At 40.3% G+C, this 19233-nt stretch overlaps 1 protein-coding gene across 3 annotated transcripts in view; it reads right to left on the bottom strand.

The window, feature by feature from the left end:
• Nucleotides 1–1401: 1401 nt before the first annotated feature.
• Nucleotides 1402–19233, bottom strand: part of LOC111323664 (protein MMS22-like) — a 37303-nt gene continuing 19471 nt past the window's right edge. The window contains exons 10-39 of one of the 3 annotated variants that reach the window (XM_088730225.1): nt 19069–19181; nt 18179–18244; nt 17971–18090; nt 17601–17653; nt 17083–17142; nt 16582–16698; nt 16319–16430; nt 15706–15784; nt 15484–15577; nt 15170–15303; nt 14850–14940; nt 14689–14720; nt 14353–14485; nt 12602–12688; nt 11820–11972; nt 10137–10182; nt 9518–9598; nt 8972–9084; nt 8378–8438; nt 7765–7881; nt 7286–7384; nt 6960–7013; nt 6407–6453; nt 5733–5811; nt 5558–5616; nt 3255–3349; nt 2556–2616; nt 2391–2448; nt 1803–1936; nt 1402–1586 (exon numbers count right to left, since the gene is read on the bottom strand). In XM_088730225.1, the coding sequence (XP_088586351.1) occupies nt 1493–1586; nt 1803–1936; nt 2391–2448; nt 2556–2616; nt 3255–3349; nt 5558–5616; nt 5733–5811; nt 6407–6453; nt 6960–7013; nt 7286–7384; nt 7765–7881; nt 8378–8438; nt 8972–9084; nt 9518–9598; nt 10137–10182; nt 11820–11972; nt 12602–12688; nt 14353–14485; nt 14689–14720; nt 14850–14940; nt 15170–15303; nt 15484–15577; nt 15706–15784; nt 16319–16430; nt 16582–16698; nt 17083–17142; nt 17601–17653; nt 17971–18090; nt 18179–18244; nt 19069–19181 (2642 nt within the window). In that variant the 3' untranslated portion in view covers nt 1402–1492. Of the gene's footprint in view, nt 1587–1802; nt 1937–2390; nt 2449–2555; nt 2617–3254; nt 3350–5557; nt 5617–5732; nt 5812–6406; nt 6454–6959; nt 7014–7285; nt 7385–7764; nt 7882–8377; nt 8439–8971; nt 9085–9517; nt 9599–10136; nt 10183–11819; nt 11973–12601; nt 12689–14352; nt 14486–14688; nt 14721–14849; nt 14941–15169; nt 15304–15483; nt 15578–15705; nt 15785–16318; nt 16431–16581; nt 16702–17082; nt 17143–17600; nt 17654–17970; nt 18091–18178; nt 18245–19068; nt 19182–19233 lie in introns of those variants that run through there. The other 2 variants (XM_088730224.1, XR_015990604.1) reach the window with 2 other exon arrangements.

The raw sequence follows: 19233 nt of genomic DNA, 5'->3' as shown, positions 1-19233 counted from the left end.
ACATCGGCATCTTGGCTATCTGCGAGAGGTTTGCCTGGATAGGGAGCAAAATTCCCGACTGATACCGAGAACGAATCTCTACCAGTCTATTTAGTTAATCGGCAACTGACGAGATCCACAAGATTAGGATCGAAACTGCGGTCTTGCCTGACCATCTACAGAAAATTTCGAAAGACATTATAACGGCAGATGGGCTACTAAACGCCCCGGGCCAAAGCAATGCCATTCAGAGAATGAAGAAAACATGGAAGCCTCATACGACACCGCCACTGAAGATGATCTACTCGGCAAGTCTGAGGATAACGAACAAATCCCTCTGTACCAAATGCCTGGCAGAACATGCCCAGAATCCCTACAATATAGGGCGAGGGCCAAAATAACAGCAGACGAGGATTTAAAAAATGAGATAAAGCAAATCCTTAACAACGCGGAGCAAGAAACAATAAAGGCGATCATGTGCTTCTATGAACGTGAAATCGGTCGTTTTAATACCGAAATAAAGAAAAGAAAACGAGCCAAAACGGCTGGAACACTGAACACTAACTGTAGTACGATCGAATCAGCCCCAGGGGTTTCATTAATGTTTTCTGCAAGAGGGCAACTGGTTTTCACAGGCGGGCAAAACCCTTTGAACTGAACTTCTTTATAAGATGAACTTTCCTCAAGATGGTCAAATCAGGTGGGCAAAACCGTCCTCACAACCGGTCAATTTGCCTGGTGCCTGGCCCTTAATGAAACCCCTGCAGCTCGCGTGGCGCAAGCTGAAAGCAATCCAGACAACTTAACGATCGAGACGGTCAAAAAAATAGCTGTACATCTACAAAGGCAAACGATTCGAAAAAGACGCAATCTCTGATGTGCGTACTCAGTGCCATACATAAAGCAAATTCTCATGAAAAACTGGCATTTAATAGAAACACAACCACTACTGAGCGAACTATACAAAAAACCGCCGCTCGTATCTTACAAAAGAGGGCGGTCGCTCAAAGACATACTCGTGAGGGCTAAACTTTGAATAGGCTACTCTAAACACACGCTTGGGAGTCGTGTAGGCCTGTCAACCCCATTTTACGCCACCATCTTCCTCTTCGCTACTGGAGACAACTTCGCTTCGTTCAGAAGAAGATTCACTTGACAAAACTTCAATGTCTGCCATCTCCTTCGCCCCCGAATACAAACCAACAGTGAGTGAAATAAACCACGCTATCGGAGTGAACACAACCAGTGACGTCATCAATCCATTTCGCTAGGTACCAGGGCCCGGACATAGTTTTGTGTAAAATTTTTGATTTGAACGGTTAAAAAAGATATCTTTCGCTTCTTTTTGGCCAAAGCAAATTATCTCATGACGATCAGCATATTCAAAACTACAGGTTAGAGCAAATATTTCAGATACGAAAATTTCGTTTCAGTAGCACTTTAGTTTCTCTTTAACTTTCGTAAAATTTTATTCGAGAGCATTTGTGTTAAAACCATTGCTATCAGGATATATTCAATGTTGTGTGTCCACATTTTCCTTCTCGAAATCTTTGATTGCCTCTTCGCCGCTGTGTCCAAGTTTACTTAGAAATGACTTGAACGAAGATCTGTGGCACACAATGCAAAAAAGACAAAAATAATTAAACTCGATCCTAATAATACAAGGAATTCGGGAGAAATAAACTTTTTTCATAGATTGCAGAAAAAAAACACAAGTAATTAGCCTGTGTAGAGCCACCCCCACCCTCCAAAAGAAAATCGGAGGGCCTTGAGGAGTGGGAAGGGGGGGGGGGGGTTGTACAGGCGACGAGTAATCAACTTACCTTAATTGCATGTCAGTTCCCACTCCCCTCTTTTGTTCGAGCTGTTTCACGGCCTGTTTACCAGCGGGTATCAACGCCGTGACGAGTTCTAGGTCGAATAGGACAAGACTTTCAAGTGTTTTAAACACTAAACCCTGAAAAAAGAGGAGTAGCACGTAAGGTTTTATGACGTCAGATAAAATACGCGGAAATGAATTATCGACTAACGTTTGGTGAAGAGAAAAAATATTCAAATTTTTTCACTCATCAGCTTGCAGCTGATTAACCCTTTCACCCAAAGAGTGACCAGCATCTAATTTCTCCTTACAACATCACCCTGAATTAAACATTAAGGTCATGAGAAAAAAGGAAATGATCACCAACTGAAGAAGCTCCTGATTGTTAAACATAATCTCCTCGTCAGCACCTTAGGGAATGTATAGAGAACAGTTTGGAGAATATGCATACTGATACTGAACCTGCGACACACACAGTCAGTTAGAAAACCTTTATCATAAAAGAAACGAACGGCAAATGGAATGTTACTTTGGTTCTTTTTCCTACGTAGTTGTAATTTTTGCCCCTAGTTGTAATTTTAGACAATCTTACCTGGTACAGAGTGATTTTACTGTACAAGAAATTTCTTAAGTGAGGCAAAAGAACTTCCCTGAAAAACAAGGAAATAATCCAAAAGTGTCAACATCAACCCTCTAAATACGCAACTTTTTAAATACTTAATAAAAAAGTACCTGAAGGGAACAACAAGTTCTATACCTGGAGTTCATTTCCGGCGTTTTCTTACAAGCTCCAACCATTAAACGTAGAATTTCAGTGGCTGAAATGAAGAAGAAAGGAGATTTACTATTATATGCCCCTCATTAAAAATTCACCTTCAATAACTATTAACATTTGCCACAATCCGTATCCGTATCCGCAGCCATTGTTTTCTTTATTTGATTTATTCTACGTAACCGGAGACACGTTATGAACTTCGTCATTTTACGATCAAGAAAAGACTTGACTATCTTCACAAAATTGCCTGTAACAGCTCTATTACATAAGATTTTCCTGGATGTCTAAATGTCTTGGTGTGTAATGTTCGCGTCCTCAAATCCCATCATGCAAACAACGAGTACATTAAAAAAAGCTACTAAGGGCCGCAAGTTTTTCAGTTTTTAACTGGCCGTTGTCACTCTCTATAAATAGAGCTGATACATAGATACCTATTACGACAATAAAAATCTCATTACTTTAGCCTATACTTCAAGACCTGTTTTTTGTATATTTACCCAAAAAAAACAACCTTATTTTAAAAGACTCGCAGTATGCAGTCGACATGCCGCGATCCAGATAGGCAGTAACTACATCATGAACAATTATTGCACTTCATTTCAAGTGTATTAAACAAGAGGTAAAACCGCAAACTTCTTCTACGATAACAACCTAACTACCATTATGTCAAGAAACCTTTACCTTGCCTTCTTATCTCGGGGGGTTCGTTTCCTGCAGTAAACTGATCACACGTCAATAAACAAAACATTATAGATTCCAGCAAAACAGGAGTGTTTCTGCGATAGAAAAATAAAAAGCGTGATCTCTTCTGTACTCCTGACTACGCCTGATTTCCTTCACTGAATTCATGCGTTCGATCCTTCACGGAGAAGATCAAATTTGACATATTTCCTCACCGTCACTTTCACGCGCGCACAGGGTCTAAAATGTTTCGAACTAGTTCCTGGTTTGCCAATCGATCGATCTGGGTTGGACTGCGTGCAGTCCAACCTCATCTTCAAAGGTCGTGTGAGGGGGGACGGGGGGGAAAGGGATTATTGGCCCACAACGAAGTATGGGAACGCGACCTCTCGAGACGAGATTGAGCACACAGTCCCTTGAAGTTTTCATTCGTTAACTCGCTGCTCCTTTAAAGTAGAGCACAGTTTAGCACACCCGTTTCATTGTAAAATCATTGAGCAACGGAGAGGCAAATGAAGCATTAATCAAGAAGATAACTGTAATGAAGAATGATACAATAAATATATGAAGCAGGGGCTTCATTAATGTTTTCTGCAGGAGGGCAACTGGTTTTCACAAGCGGGCAAAACTCTTTGAACTGAACTGCTTTATAAGATAAACTTTCCTCCAGACCGTCAAATCAGGCGGGCAAAACCGTCCTCACAACCGGTCAATTTGCCCGGTGCCTGGCCCTTAATGAAACCCTGATGAAGTTCATATATTTTTGAACTGCGGTATTAGATACGTATGATGCACGATCTTCGCAGTAGAGAGCGCTATTTATGCAGTAGCGAAAATCAGACCTGAAAAAAATCAGGCCTGTACGGGATTCGAACCACTGACCTCTGCGATAGTAGTGCAGCGCTCTACCAGCTCTCTACTGCGAGGATCATGCATCATACGTATCTAATACCGCAGTTCAAAAATATATGAACTTCATATATTCATTGTATCTGATTTATCATCACGGGTTTCCTACGAATCAACTTAACGGCCTGCTCCCAGTTGGCTTGTTAGCTCAATTGGTAGAGCGCTGCACTAGTATCGCAGAGGTCAGTGGTTCGAATCCCGTACAGGCCTGATTTTTTTCAGGTCTGATTTTCGCTATTGCATATTGACGAACTCGCGACGCAAGCTTCTGCTGACAAGTTCCAATTAAATGAAACCAAGTGCAAGGAACTGCGCATAACATTCAGTCACTCTAGAAAGAACTTTGATCCAATTAAGGTTAATGATCAGGACTTAGAGTGTGTAGAGCAAGCAAAGATCTTAGGTTTGCAGATATCTTGCGATCTCACGTGGAATAATCACGTATCCGAAGTTGTAAAGAAAGTAAACAAGCGCCTGTATTTTTTGCGTCAGCTTAAGCGTGCACAGGTCAAGTCGGAGGAACTTTTGCTCTTCTATTTGACTTGTATTAGGCCTGTCACTGAATATGCATACCCTGTTTATCATCATAGCCTCCCGCAATACCTTTCAGTAGATCTTGAGAGATGTCAAAGGCGAGCTTTACGTATTATCTATCCAGATTGTTCGTACAATGAGGCGCTTCTTTTGACTGGTCTAGTTCCCTTACACAACCGCCGCGAGTTCTTATGTGATAAGCTTTTTAATTCCATCCTGTCTAATCCCTCGCACAAGCTCTATAGCTTACTACCTCCCAAGAATGAGTGCGAAGTCAATTTAAGGAGTCAGCACTCTTTTACTACACGGCGCCTCCACACCATTCGTACTCGAAATAGTTTTATCCATCACTATGTCCATAAAGCAATGATGTAATATTGTTTTTCTCTTAATTATATATTTTTGTCTTTTTAATTAGTTCTTCTTAGCCATGTATTTTTTGTAGTATATATTTTATTGTAAATCAAACGTAATTCAGCCTGTGGCTGCAAGGTTTTTGATAATAAACTATCTATCTATCTATCTATCTATCTATCTAAATAGCGCTCTCTATTGCGAGGATCGTGCATCATACGTATCTACAACCGCAGTTCAAAATATATGAACTTCATATATTCATTGTATCTGATTTATCATCACGGGTTTCTTACGAATCAACTTAACGGCCTGCTCCGAGTTGGATTGTTAGCTCAATTGGTAGAGCGCTGCACTAGTATCGCAAAGGTCAGTGGTTCGAATCCCGTACAGGCCTGATTTTTTTCAGGTCTGATTTTCGCTATTGCATAAATAGCGCTCTCTACTGCGAGGATCGTGCATCATACGTATGTAATGAAGAATATCTGCAAATCAGTTGCTAGTACCTTGCCGTCTCAGAAGAACTGAGTGTTTTCCTAAACAACTGCTCCAAGAATGACAGAGTCTGAAACAGGAGGAGACAAAAACCGAAGAGTTTACAAACAATTCTTTGGTATCATGTATTTTAAAAGTTACCGACCAAGTACTCATCAATAACAACATTTGAAAAAGGGAACTTACTGTCGCTAGATTTGCAGGCTGCTGGGGTAGGCACAAGAAATTCTCTTGGATGATCTCCACGGCGAATTGACGAAATTCGCTACAGTGAAAAATAATACAATTCAATGGAACGAAAGCATTAACAAGATTCTTAGAACTTAAACATTTTAAAAAAAGTTTGTTAAGTACATTTTCAAGTCTAAATACTTGGCAGAATGTCCCCATGCTTTTCTATGTTTCAGAGTTTCTATTGTGCTTTTCGCATGGTAGCAACTTTCATTGATTGTAGACAATTAGGGAAATTGCAAGGGGTTTTCTTCAATCACGCCCTGTGATTGGACGAGCACACTCGTGCCACCTTCTTATCCAGTCAGATGTAAAATTAACACCAATCGAGACTTGATCCTTCGCGTCTTCCCCGCCGTTCAGACAATTTGGCAGGCATTTTGCTTGCTTTCACTTTAAGATCTCAGAAGCTCCCTGATAACAATTTCTTTGCTCGGAGTAGCCGCTGCAAATACCTTAGTTAGGTCTTACGACACTCAAGTTCGTGATGGCGAACGTTAAGAGAAGGTAACAAAGAGTTCATGATTTTTCGCGAATGCTGAGTGTAAACCGTGTGAGTGCGATGACTGTCTTTCATAAAATATGTAAAGACATGAAGGTACTGTGCGCCCGTATCCGGTTCAACAAACCTGTTCTCAGGTGCAGGATTGGGTAAACATGATCCTTTGAGAATCACCTGAAGGAAGTCCATAGAGAGAACAATCAGAATTGTTGTTATGCATGACGTTTGCGACAACGACTGAAGGTGAAAACTAAATAATACTTTGTAGTACACTTTTCCTTTAGTTCTTTTAAAAATCGATCCAGAAGAAATAGAGGAAGAAAGAAACCCACGATTCACCAAGAATGAAAAGAAAAGAAAAAACGACACAATATCTGCCTCTTTTTTTGAGACGTTCAAAATTGCCTTGACCTTGAAGGAAACCGGCTAGCTTGGTGAGATACAAAAAAAAAAGGAAAGGAAAGGATAGAAAAAATTAAAACGAGTTGCAATCAGTCAACTCAGAAAATAAGTTTATGATTCAAGATGAACACTCTATGAAGTTCTTTGCCGTAACTGCCATGCACAAATTCTATGTTATCATTCCGCAAAGGTATGGCCGAAAAAAATGTCATACAACACACACACACAAAATTAAATATATAATAACCAACAAATAGTCAATAAGCACGTTAATATACCAGAAAAGGATTCTTAGTCGGAATACTGGCTGCCTGAGTAGATGATGGCAAGACCTACGACGAAAAATAGTTTCATTAATTTAAAACATTACTTTTAGAGGCTAAGTCAGTTTAGAATGCAATGGCGAGGAGCCAAACTGCTTTTGTAAGCCGAAAAAAAATACAATCCAACACTACACCCTCATCGGTTGTTGCAAAAACTATAAATGACTGCAAAGAATGGAAAATTACACTGTAAGAAGGATAAACAATACTCAATTTTATTAATTGTCAAGCTCAACACTTTTTCTTTGGCCTTCTTTCGGTTGAATGAATATTGCTCTTACCTGGTTGAAAAGCCGAAAGTACGAGATGAATATCTGTTTAATCTTTCTTCGTATAAACTCATCTCTCTTGAAATCTAGGCAGGCAAGACCCTGTAGAAACTGCGAAAAAAAAGTTCATGCGATAACAGTTTGCGACTTTGCCTTGAAACCGACATCAATCAATCAATCAATCAATCAATTGCTGTATTACTGTGACATTGCTGTATTACTACGTATCTGAGAAACATTAACCGCTGTTCAACTGAGTGTGGCCGTTTAACACAAACCCAAGAAATCACTCTGTCCAATCAGAACATATGTAAATACCATAAAGGGGCCGATCATGAAAACTGAAGCGCATGAAAACGAGACTCAGTCGAGATTGAATTTAATTGGTTGAGAGAGTGAGGCGAGTTTTCTTCGCCATACACAGTGGGATGAAATCTCAGATTTCTTTCGGAACTAAATCGGAAATATTACTCGAACACTTTGATCCATACCTGATGTAAGTGCGCTTTGATACACTGCATGACCAATGGTGCAACAGGTTTCTTGTTGTTAGGGAATGGGAGAACGAACTGGTCAACCAACCGAGGGAAAAGACATCTGGGTTGAGTCTGAAAATAACACAGGAAGTTTGTAGATTAGACGACAAGCCACCCTACTTTCAAATAAGATGAGTGGTAGCTATGAGAAATAATTTGGATATATCAACAAAGTTGAAATGGTAAATTGGCCACCGTAACGATTACAAAAGCTGACGTTTCGAGCGTTAGCCCTTCGTCGGAGCGACGAAGGGGAGCTCCGACGAAGGGCTAACGCTCGAAACGTCAGCTTTTGTAATCGTTACGGTGGCCAATTTACCATTTCAACTTTGTTGATATATCCAAACTATTTCCGACGAAGGGCTAACGCTCGAAACGTCAGCTTTTGTAATCGTTACGGTGGCCAATTTACCATTTCAACTTTGTTGATATATCCAAATTATTTCGTTACTCCCACCAACGCAGCCCCAAACAGTTTCTTTTGAAACTATCTGCCTTTATTCATTCGTAGCTATGAGAAGATCTGTAAAATTTCAAGTTATTCTAAAAATCGCTGATAACGCCTTACCCGGCTGTAAATGATCTTATAACAATGTTTGGTCAGTAGTCCAGCAACATGATATGCAATCCTACCAAAGAAATACAAATAGTCTTACTACTCATGACTTCACATATTTTTACCTTAACATTTTACCTTAACTGGTCATAATATTTAAAAGGACCATCTTGAAATTATAGCAAGTACAAGAACGGATATACTTTTTAAATAAAGAGACTTTGTTGGTTGGTGTCTTATAGCCAGCCTTTAATAAAATTGTTCGCAGTGAGCTTTTTCGCTATTTGTTTTTCTTTCTACCAGTTCACATTAAAAATTACTTGAAATAATTTTAACGATCACTTTTAAAGATGTGTGTTGAAACATACGACCCGTCAAAGTTATAAAAACCATGTTATTGGTGAAATGCGTGTGTCTGGAAAAACCTTTTCAAATAGTTTCGTCGTGTTTGTCGCCTCAGTGTGCCATTACTTCCATGAAGCCTAAGGATTTTTGTAGTATAAGGGGACTGGTTGTAGTATTTCCACTCGTGGACGAAAACCAGTTCATCGCAGATTACCCCTCAGCATTGAATCAAGTTTCCTGTTCGTTGTTTTCGTCACTTACCTCAGTTGGTTCGCAGGTCCAACATTTCTTAGCACGTGGTCCACGTACTTAATGACGTCACCCAGGTATCTCTGCACCGTCTCGCGGAACTGGATTGATTCGTCAAACTTTGTCTGATGACATAGTGAATACAATTAAGTGTTCGTCCGGGAAATACCACATTGGGCGAAAAATTATTCATTTCACAACTTTCATAAGTTTCTATAATTCATAAATTAGCATGATAGATTACTGTTCTTTTATTAAAGAAGCCCAAGGGTCAAGTAAATATGGAGGCGCTTGCCAATGAAGTGTCGTAGAACCAAACTATAGCAACCAGGACGACCAATCAGAATAGGGTAAATGTCACCAAGAGCCAATCGAGATAAAGCGCGGGAAAGAGCCTGTGACCACATCGTCATTGGTTTAGGTTCTCTTTCCGATTGGTCGAAAAGGAGTCATGAGATTTCTTGATGAATAACACAATGTAGGAAAGAGAAACCAATAAAATCCATGGTTAGTCTCATCACTCAGTTGAAAGTTGCTCTATAAGCTTAGTTCTCTTACCAGTGATGAGTGATGACGCCCAAGCGCAACAATAAATAGCTGCAAAGATGTTTCACTGCTTTCACCAGTTCCAAATCCAGGCTAAGAGAGACACAAGTATACGTTACGACCTCACTGAGTCAGCACAAATGAAGGTCTTTGTCTTCCGTGGCTAGTTTGCAGAGAAAAGGGTCTAACACAAGCAAATCTTCGAGCAATCAGAGTGACTTTGCATTTCTCATAACTTGTTAGTTGGACCATCCAATTTTTTTGGAATTGACAAGGTCAGTAAGGAATAATGAAGTAGTTGGTTGAGCTCAAACATGCTCTATCCCTCCAGTAGAGAAAGGCATTTTTCACGTGGCTGCGTGGATCAACCGCAAAAGCGCGCGCGGGAGTTAAGAGTGCCAGATATCAAATCACCAAACCATCGAGACAAAATATCGAGACGAAAATCTCAAAAGAAGCACGATTGGATGCCAATTACATTGCTTTTAGGATTGTCCTCGTCTCCAGACTTGCACAATATTGTGGTTTGTGATAGTTTTTGTTTGATATCATCGTTCTTGTTGTATCCAAAAAAATCGCGTCTTTGCGACCCTTCACCGTAATGGCAATGAAGTTAAGTTAGCAGTATTACCTGGCCCCTCAGTAGTTTCTCCATTTCGGGTAATTTACCCACTGCTCTGTATGAACAAAAGAAACAGAACACGATTACAAAGAATACAATACTTACTCTTCAAACATAAAGCGATTTTTCAAAACGTTAAAAAGTTATCTTTGTGTCTTTGTGTGTGTGTCTAAGTCTTTGTGTGTGTGTGTGTGTGTGTGTGTGTGTGTGTGTGTGTTGTGTGTGTGTGTGTGTGTGTGTGTGTGTGTGTGTGTGTGTGTGTGTGTGTGTGTGTGTGTGTGTGTGTGTGTGTGTGTGTGTGTGTGTGTGTGTGTGTGTGTGTGTGTGGGTGGGGAGGGGGGGAAAGGGAACTTTAGATCTTGCCTTATTTTTTTGTCAATTTTATTTACGTCGATGAAGTAGGGAAAGGTTGCCAATGTAGAAAACCCTCAGCGTCATATCAATTACAGTACGAAATACAAACAGACCACAAAATAAAAGGTGTATATGAGCACGATCCTTCGCAGTAAAGCACTATTTGAGCAATAGTGAAAATCAGACCTGAAAAAAATTTCAGGCCTGTGCGGGATTCGAACCACTGACCTCTGCGATACTAGTGCAGCGCTCTACCAATTGAGCTAACAAGCCAACTGGGAGCAGGCCATCAAATTAATTCGATATAAACCCGTAGATGATAAATCAAACAACAACAAACATATGAAACATATGTGTGAACTGCGGTTATGAGACGTATATGAGCACGATCCTTCGCAGTAAAGCACTATTTGAGCAATAGTGAAAATCAGACCTGAAAAAAATTTCAGGCCTGTACGGGATTCGAACCACTGACCTCTGCGATACTAGTGCAGCGCTCTACCAATTGAGCTAACAAGCCAACTGGGAGCAGGCCATCAAATTAATTCGATATAAACCCGTAGATGATAAATCAAACAACAACAAACATATGAAACATATGTGTGAACTGCGGTTATGAAACATATGTGTGAACTGCGGTTTGTTGTTGTTTGATTTATCATCTACGGGTTTATATCGAATTAATTTGATGGCCTGCTCCCAGTTGGCTTGTTAGCTCAATTGGTAGAGCGCTGCACTAGTATCGCAGAGGTCAGTGGTTCGAATCCCGTACAGGCCTGAAATTTTTTTCAGGTCTGATTTTCACTATTGCTCAAATAGTGCTTTACTGCGAAGGATCGTGCTCATATACGTCTCATAACCGCAGTTCACACATATGTTTCATATGTTTGTTGTTGTTTAAAATAAAAGGTATCAATTCCGAAACTGGACGGAACCCTCCGAATTTTGAAGGAACCTTCCGTAATTAGACGGAACCTTCCGAAACTGGACGGAACCCTCCGAATTTTGAAGGAACTTTCCGTAATTAGACGGAACCTTCCGAAACTGGACGGAACCCTCCGAATTTTGAAGGAACCTTCCGTAATTAGACGGAACCGTGCCAAATTGGACAGAAACGTTCGAAGTTAAACTGAACCCTTTGAGATCGGACGATAACATCTTTGGGTTGACGGAATCGTCCGAAATAAAAAAGAACTGTCCAATATCGGACGGAAATAGGTGGAATTGGACGGGCTTGCTTCGTTTGTCCCACACTCGTGACAAAAAAAGGTACAGGTGTTTCTAATCACAAATTCTCCCCTGTGTGACAAACTAAGAAAAGAGGGAAGGGTGGAATACCTGGTTAGTTCTGTTAATCCTTCATGAGACGGCGGTAGCTGCAACAGACATCTAAACCACGCGTGAATTATGTCTCCGTCTATGTTCTCTGCTTGAATCGCCGTCGTTGCCGAAGAGCTGGGTAAAATGTGGCATAGGAATCGACAGCAAAAGCTGCAACCGATAATATTTCACAAAGCAGCGTTTAATTCGAAACGTCACCTTTTCAATACATCACTACGGTAGTTGGCTCTGAGAATTTAACGGTAGACTATGAGCAGTCTTCCCAATTCAGCGAAGTCCGTCGCTAGCCCAAAAAAAAATCAGCGAAAAAAAGAATTGTTGTTAGTGCGCCGCGCGGAGCACTGGGAGTGAGGTGCATGGAACTCAAACTCCCAGAGTTCCGCGCAGTGCTCTATTAAACAACAAATGAATAAAGGCTGATAGTTTCGAAAGAAACTGTTTGGGGCTGCGTCGGTGGGAGTAACGAATTAATTTGGATATATCAACAAAGTTGAAATGGTAAATTGGCCACCGTAATGATTACAAAAGCTGACGTTTCGAGCGTTAGCCCTTCGCTCCGACGAAGGGCTAACGCTCGAAACGTCAGCTTTTGTAATCATTACGGTGGCCAATTTACCATTTCTACTTTGTTGATATATCCAAATTATTCTATTAAACAACAGTTTTTTTTTCCACCCATTTTTTGGAATCGCGCAACGGACTTCGTCGAAAAGGAGGGACTTCTTGAAGTATAATTTAACGGATGATCCAAGACAGTTTTTAGTTTTAATTGTACATACCTAGCGGACATTTCGTCTTTAACACCAAGATCCCGTAGCAGACTGGTAAACGTCACGCCAGTTACGCCAGGGACCTCCTCGGGATATCTTAAACACGCGTAAAACACAGATCAGTGAAATAAAGACAAAATTACTAACACGAGGGTATCAACTGAGCATGAAGATATCTGAAACTGCACTGATTTTCCTTTGTTGCGTTGTTTTTATTTGCATAATCACATGTAGAGTTGCCTCTGGTTGGGAACCGCGCGTGGTTTTGCGTGTGCGACCGGGTTACATAGTCAAATACTTAGCACATCTGAAGAATTTTCGAATAGCAATGTTATTTTTTGTAATCTAAAAACGCTTTCAGTGTCATAATTTAACGTAAATTTTATATGGCGGAGATAAATATGATATGCTCTCTGTAGCATACTTTTGTTTTTCGTTGTGCTATTGATTTAGGAAAATCATGGCACCTTTCCACATTGGGTACGAAAATAATTTTCAGGGCTTGACACTAACGGTATCCAACTAGCCACACTGGTAGATTTTCAGTTTTAGCAAGTGGTCTTCGATTTTTACTTGCCAGTTTGGCGAGTAAAAAACAGTGGGTACAGAGGACCAGTGGAACAGTAGGCACAGAGGACCAGGGAAACAGTCAATTATTAGAGAGATTAAGCAACAAGTATTTTTTCCCGCGAACGGCAGAGAGGGTCACGTGACCTGTAATTTCCCGCGTTTGCCGTTTGCCGGCCGCCGTTTCTACTCGAGAAGGAAATTTTTCCCGTTTGTAGGGAACGCGGAAACGTGAGTATTTGCAGCCCATTTTTACCGACTATTTCTACATTTTGATCGCTTGCTTTTATAGCTAAGCTTCGTTTATCATCTTACTTCTATATGAACTGCTTGTAAAGCTAGTAGAGTTCAAACTAAAGCGGAAAATACATTACTTCTTTGTATCCATTATTTCTAGTCGCAGTGAATAGCGACCGAGAACATTTGTTCTGCCGTGTCGTCGGGAAGCTTAAAGAGACGAGCATCGCGGACGGAACGGCAAACAACAAACGGCTAGCCGACGTTCAGCGTTCGCCGTTTTCGCGGTGCTTAATCTAACTATTAACTATTTCAAATCCCGCTATGTGAGAGATTACACCGAGTTCTGGTGGACTTCAGTTAGGATCCACCATTGAACGCAAGAGGCGTTTCAATAACTTTTTCCATAAATGGCTGCCGATGGCGTAATAGTTGTGCGGTGAGGCGAAACCCAAACACGTGAGCCTGCACACAGGCTAAACTGACAGCGGTAAGGGGTCTTACTGGCGGAGATAGACCTTTGGTGACCGCATTTACGTGAAACGTAATAGCACAACGAAAATAATGATGTATTGAAACGTGAACGGCAAGAGTAGCCACGTGACCTAGTTTTTCCCGCCATCGTTCACGTTTGCCGGTTGCGCTTTGCCGTTTCTACGTGAAAGTAACCTGTTTCGCGTTTGCCGTGTACGTGAGATTATCTTTGCTTTTTCTCTCACAGAGTAGAAGTTAAATGCCGGAGACCAAAACTATTTCTTGTCAAACAAGGGCCCCCTCAAATCCACCATGACGTTGGCTCATTAAGCAGCAAGGATCACGCTTTTTTACGTGAAACGTGAAAGGGTAAGCTGACGTTTGCCATTTCACGTAAACGCGGTACTAAATCTCTCTATTGAAACCTCTGTCACTGATGATATTGTTAAACAGTATCATCCGATTTAGCAGGCGCTCTTTACCTGTCGAGTGCAGAGAGTGTAAAGCCGGCCAACGTGTCAGCCAAGGGACTGGATACCGACTGGATACACAAAGCATCAGATGCTAGGTTCCTCACGTGACAAAATACGTGCTTCCACATCACACTGACAATATCTGGATAACAAAAAAATTTAATGCACTCACCGGTAACGATTTGTCTTAATATGTTGTATAACGTTGTTTGGAAAAGGTCAAGCTACCTAACTATTACCTGTGATTTATCCATAGGAACAAAAGCTACAAGAAGAACTCGTTACTACATCAGGGCACAAATCTACACTTATCAACATGTTTTGAAAGAAAAGAACAACAAGTACCTGAGAGCCCTGGTCTACCCCCGTTCTTTTGCCTGAAAAAAAAGTACAACGCGTAAATTAATGGCAGATCCAATTTCAAGCAAAATAAAAACATTCTAATCTGCTGAAGAACAATTGGTGCCCGTAAAGAAATGCAAGTAATTGTTACTTTTCACCCGTACGTTAATGACGCCAGAGTTGTCTGTACAAAGCTCAGTAGGTATCTGAGTTCATTGTCACGACACGAATTTAACAGGTATTGCAATCCATCAGCTGAAAAAATAAAAAAACAAAAACAAAAACAAAAACGTGGGGGATGAGAAAACAGTTAAGATGGAATTTCATTTTGCAGGAAAAGAACGTCTTGTTATTTTAGTTTAAATGAGAGATTGAAAGTAAAGGCGAAAAAAAAAAAAACATAACAAAATCAAGGCCCCATCACTAACCCTCGAAGAAAATGTTACACGTATTTCGAATTCCAAATTACCAATTTATGACTTACCAATCAGTTTACTTTCGGACAAGTCCTGTTTATTTTTGTGTTCGAACACATCCTGTGTACTGTCCAGATATAGTGTGATCAACTGCCAGCAGTTTTTATGACGAGTTTTATTTTGAGAAGACTCCGTGTATTCCCTACAAGAAACAGCAGCCACTGTATTTATCCCCATAAAAATTCTGTTCATGAATTGATTTTTCTTTTTCAAAAAGCCATTCGCTAAATCATATCCTCGTTTGCAAGCATTTGAAGGAAATATTGACATCGATTTATTGATAACTGATTAAATGATTGATCGATAAGATTGACAGTCCAACCTCGCAACAGTGAAAAAACTGTGAGACAATCTTTCCGCCAGGTATCCAAAATCCACGTTCTTCTCCTTATAAATGAGCATCAAGGCAAAAAGCCCTAATAATGGAAAAGAACAAACATTATGATAGCTGATGACGATGAAAAGATACAGCAAGTCTAGATTACTGCCTCCCCTCGTCTTTAAGCCCTTTTTTCCTTTAAAGTTTCATTACTAATATCCTCACCTTTCCAAACACTAATTTTCTTGTCCTGTGCCATCTTGTGAAAGTCCAGCAAGTCAAGAAATGAACACAACTTGTTTGCCTGTTACAGAGAAGAAATTTGTGACTTCTTGAAGTACATTCATGCGTTGATCAACGGAGTGAACTAACTCAATCCTGGGCTGAGCTGAACTTCCTTTCTCAGGGCTCGACACTAACGGTAGCCAACTAGCCACAGACTAGTAGAAATTCAGTTTTGGCTAAGGGCTTTTGATTTCCACTAGCCAGTTTGGCTAGTAAACAAACTGAAATTGTTGTAACATCTAAGTTGTCACTAACCACTTGGCTAGTAAGTTGAAAAGTTAGTGTCGAGCCCTGTCCTTAATCACTCATCTATTCATATGGAAACACGTCCCAAGACCCCCACCATTGAATATTCAACCACCAGAGCCTATTCCTTAGCCCCAAATTTTCTCCCATGTTCAATTTACGTTCCGTTATATTTATCAACTTGCGCAACAAGAAGATTTGGAGTTGCGATGTTGCTATGTGATTAACAACTTTGACTTGTTCACAGCAACATAGCCGTTTAGAATAACATAACATAGTACGCCTACAGAAGCATGCCATAACTCACCACATCCTCTAGGTCAGCCACACAGGAAAGAGTAAGAAAAAGACTGATAAAGTGATGAAGTCCTGTGATGTTCAACTCCTCCATACGGCGCTTATGAAACTTTGAGTAGAACCTGAACATAGAATAGAAACGTCATGCTACATAATAGTCTGTTCACCGTGGAGAATACAAATATTTCCTATGATTAAAAATTTACGGCCAAATGCAAAAAAATGCTAACGGACTTGACGAAGTAACGAGCAAAATATCTGTTTTTATTTCACCTGCCCTTCATCTGTTTCCAGGCCTGTAACGATCCACTCTGAAGTAATTTGGCGAAGTGAACTGACACCAGCCGTAAGAAGAGAGTGAAACTGCATTCGTGTTCTGGAACAACAGTACTACTGTAGTAACAAAATGCTACGTTAGTAAATTTTGTTATCCCCGGGTTCAAACCATTTACTGCATTGGCAAATTAAATCGTAATTTTTAAGTTGGGATCGTGGAAAGAAGCCGTGCAGCATTTATTCCATATTATCTTAAAATACGAGCCTACGAGTTTCTACGTCTCCTGGTTAAAAGAAAGATTCAGCGGTAATTTTTGGTTTCACTTTGTAACCTTTCATTGAGAATACCTTTGAAATGATTTGGTCTTCACTTACAACGTCACCAAATATGACATCCGATGTAACATGGACGGTGATGAGCACGTTATTACAAATTACAAAAAGAAACATAAAGATACATTCAACTTTCAATGTTCGTTATTTGTTGTAGTAACTCACCCTCCTTGCGTTACCTTGGACCTATTTAAACACTGCTCCATCCACTGAAGAGAAGATGAGCTGAAAAAAGGTAGAAACACGTCAGATTCGCTTTCTAGAATCGCACTTTGAGTCTAACTCTTTGACTTTCTTAGAGAAGAAAAGGAATAACTAGAAGAAATGGCCTGAGGGATAAGTGAGCTGAAGCACAAATGTTTACCAGCGGACGCAAACACTAGTTGAAGTTAAGTGGATTTTTTCTTTGGTGCCTGATATAAATTTTCCATCAACGTTTACATCAAAACGCCAAAACACGCGGGCGTTGAACCAATCAGTTGATGTCACAGCGCACCGAATGTTCTTTGTGTTAAAGATACACAACAGCCTCAGATCACCCAATAGGGAACTACTTGGAGAAATACTGGAGAGTCAAGAGCTTGAGGTTTTACTGAGTATAGCCACAAACTCTTGACAACCACAAACGTTAGTAACAGCTCAAAGAAAAGGAAATATATCTGCTAACCAGCATATATCCATACCTGACGAGACCAAAGCTATGCAGAGATTGCTCAGGAATGTGAAACGAGCTATTCTTAAAAAAACAAAAAAACAAATAGAGATTGAGAATATCAGGTTGATCGTGAGTAAAAAATAATAAATCATACCAAAAATATATGAGAGAGGATATTTTAAAGCCACACTCATTTACACCAGCCAGGTTTCTTGAGTGGCGTGGGTGAAAAGTATGTGAGTTTTAAGCTTGGCATGCATTCTTCTCCAAATAATGACAAGGCAGTTTTTAAAACAAGTAGACTCGACGTAATCTGAGAACTAGACTAATTTGTCCTTAACAATTATACTTTCCAGAGAAGACTTCCTCGCATGAATGCAGCTTAAAACTGAACCTACCAATCTCTTGTGAAAATAATCCCACAGCCACAAAATGAGATCAGAGTTTGCGGACCAGTGATAAGATAACGAAACACAGCAGCGGAGAGAGTGGCGGCATTTAGATTCTTCATGATTTTCCTGGAAGGCAACAATTGGGAATGTTACTGCTACAACTAAATTGAGTATCGAAAGATCAAGAGGAAGTTTTAAACCAATAAATCATCACCTTGTTATTTAGAAGAGAAGCTTTAAGTAGATCTTGGGCCAGTACCCAATTTCCAGGAACACAACTCTATTGAGAAAAAGGAGGAGAGTAATTAGAGATGGAAAGCAAATAAGCCGTGTAAAAGATTAATAGTAAGAAATGTACTTCTTTATAATCACTTAGGAGTTAAGAGCGCATTTCGATTGAGTATAATAAAAGAAAAACCAAAGCAGTCAAAACCGGCCAATCTGAACTAATGAATATTAAATAAAAAAGTAAACAAACAAACAAACACACACAAACACACACAAACACACACAAACACACACACACACACACACGTAGCTACTGAGAACTCAAAGTGAAAAGAAGCAAACCAACTTAAGCGCGGGAAAACATGTGCGACCAAGTCGCGCTTGGTTTCACTTTTGTGTCTGATTGGTTGAGAGGTTGATGCAAGTTTTCTAGACCAATCATAGAGGGTAGTGAAGCAAAACCAGTGTAATCTGGGGTTTCTTAAGACACTCAGTTGAAAATGGCTCTAATAGAGTCACATTATACAAGGCTCTATTATTCGTTGTATGATGATATATTTGCAGAAGCGTATGGATAAGCATCAAATTGAGAAAGAATGTGAAAAAGCAAGGAAAAAAAACATCCAAGTCTCAACTTATATCAAATGATCAGAATCAAAGCTCTCCCTTCCCACTGCACTTCTCAACCTGGGGGTTAGCGTGACGTCCAACCTCGTTCCCAGGGCCTTTTCCCTTAGTTGGGGGGGTGCTGGGTGGGAATAGGCCCTGGGAACAAGGTTGCGTGACGTCATAGTATTAGAGCATGCCTTGGTTGACGGTTAAGTACTGTGCTGATTCATCTACCTCTCCCACCCCTCCCCACCTTATTACATTTACCTTTTTCCTTTGTGAGTACACTCCTTTGTCTGTAAACCAGTAGAGAGGGGACAAATGCGTCAACAACCACCAACAGAAATTAACAGGCGTCTTCACTGTGAAACCTGGAGGAGCTGAAACATCCAATCCACATAGAAAAGGTTGGAAAATACAGAGCTTTTGTCA

This window comes from Stylophora pistillata, chromosome 8 (genome assembly GCF_964205215.1).
Source record: "Stylophora pistillata chromosome 8, jaStyPist1.2, whole genome shotgun sequence".
Lineage (NCBI taxonomy): Eukaryota > Metazoa > Cnidaria > Anthozoa > Scleractinia > Pocilloporidae > Stylophora > Stylophora pistillata.
Note: the sequence above shows the minus strand (reverse complement) of the source record. Positions and strands in the feature narration are given on the sequence as shown.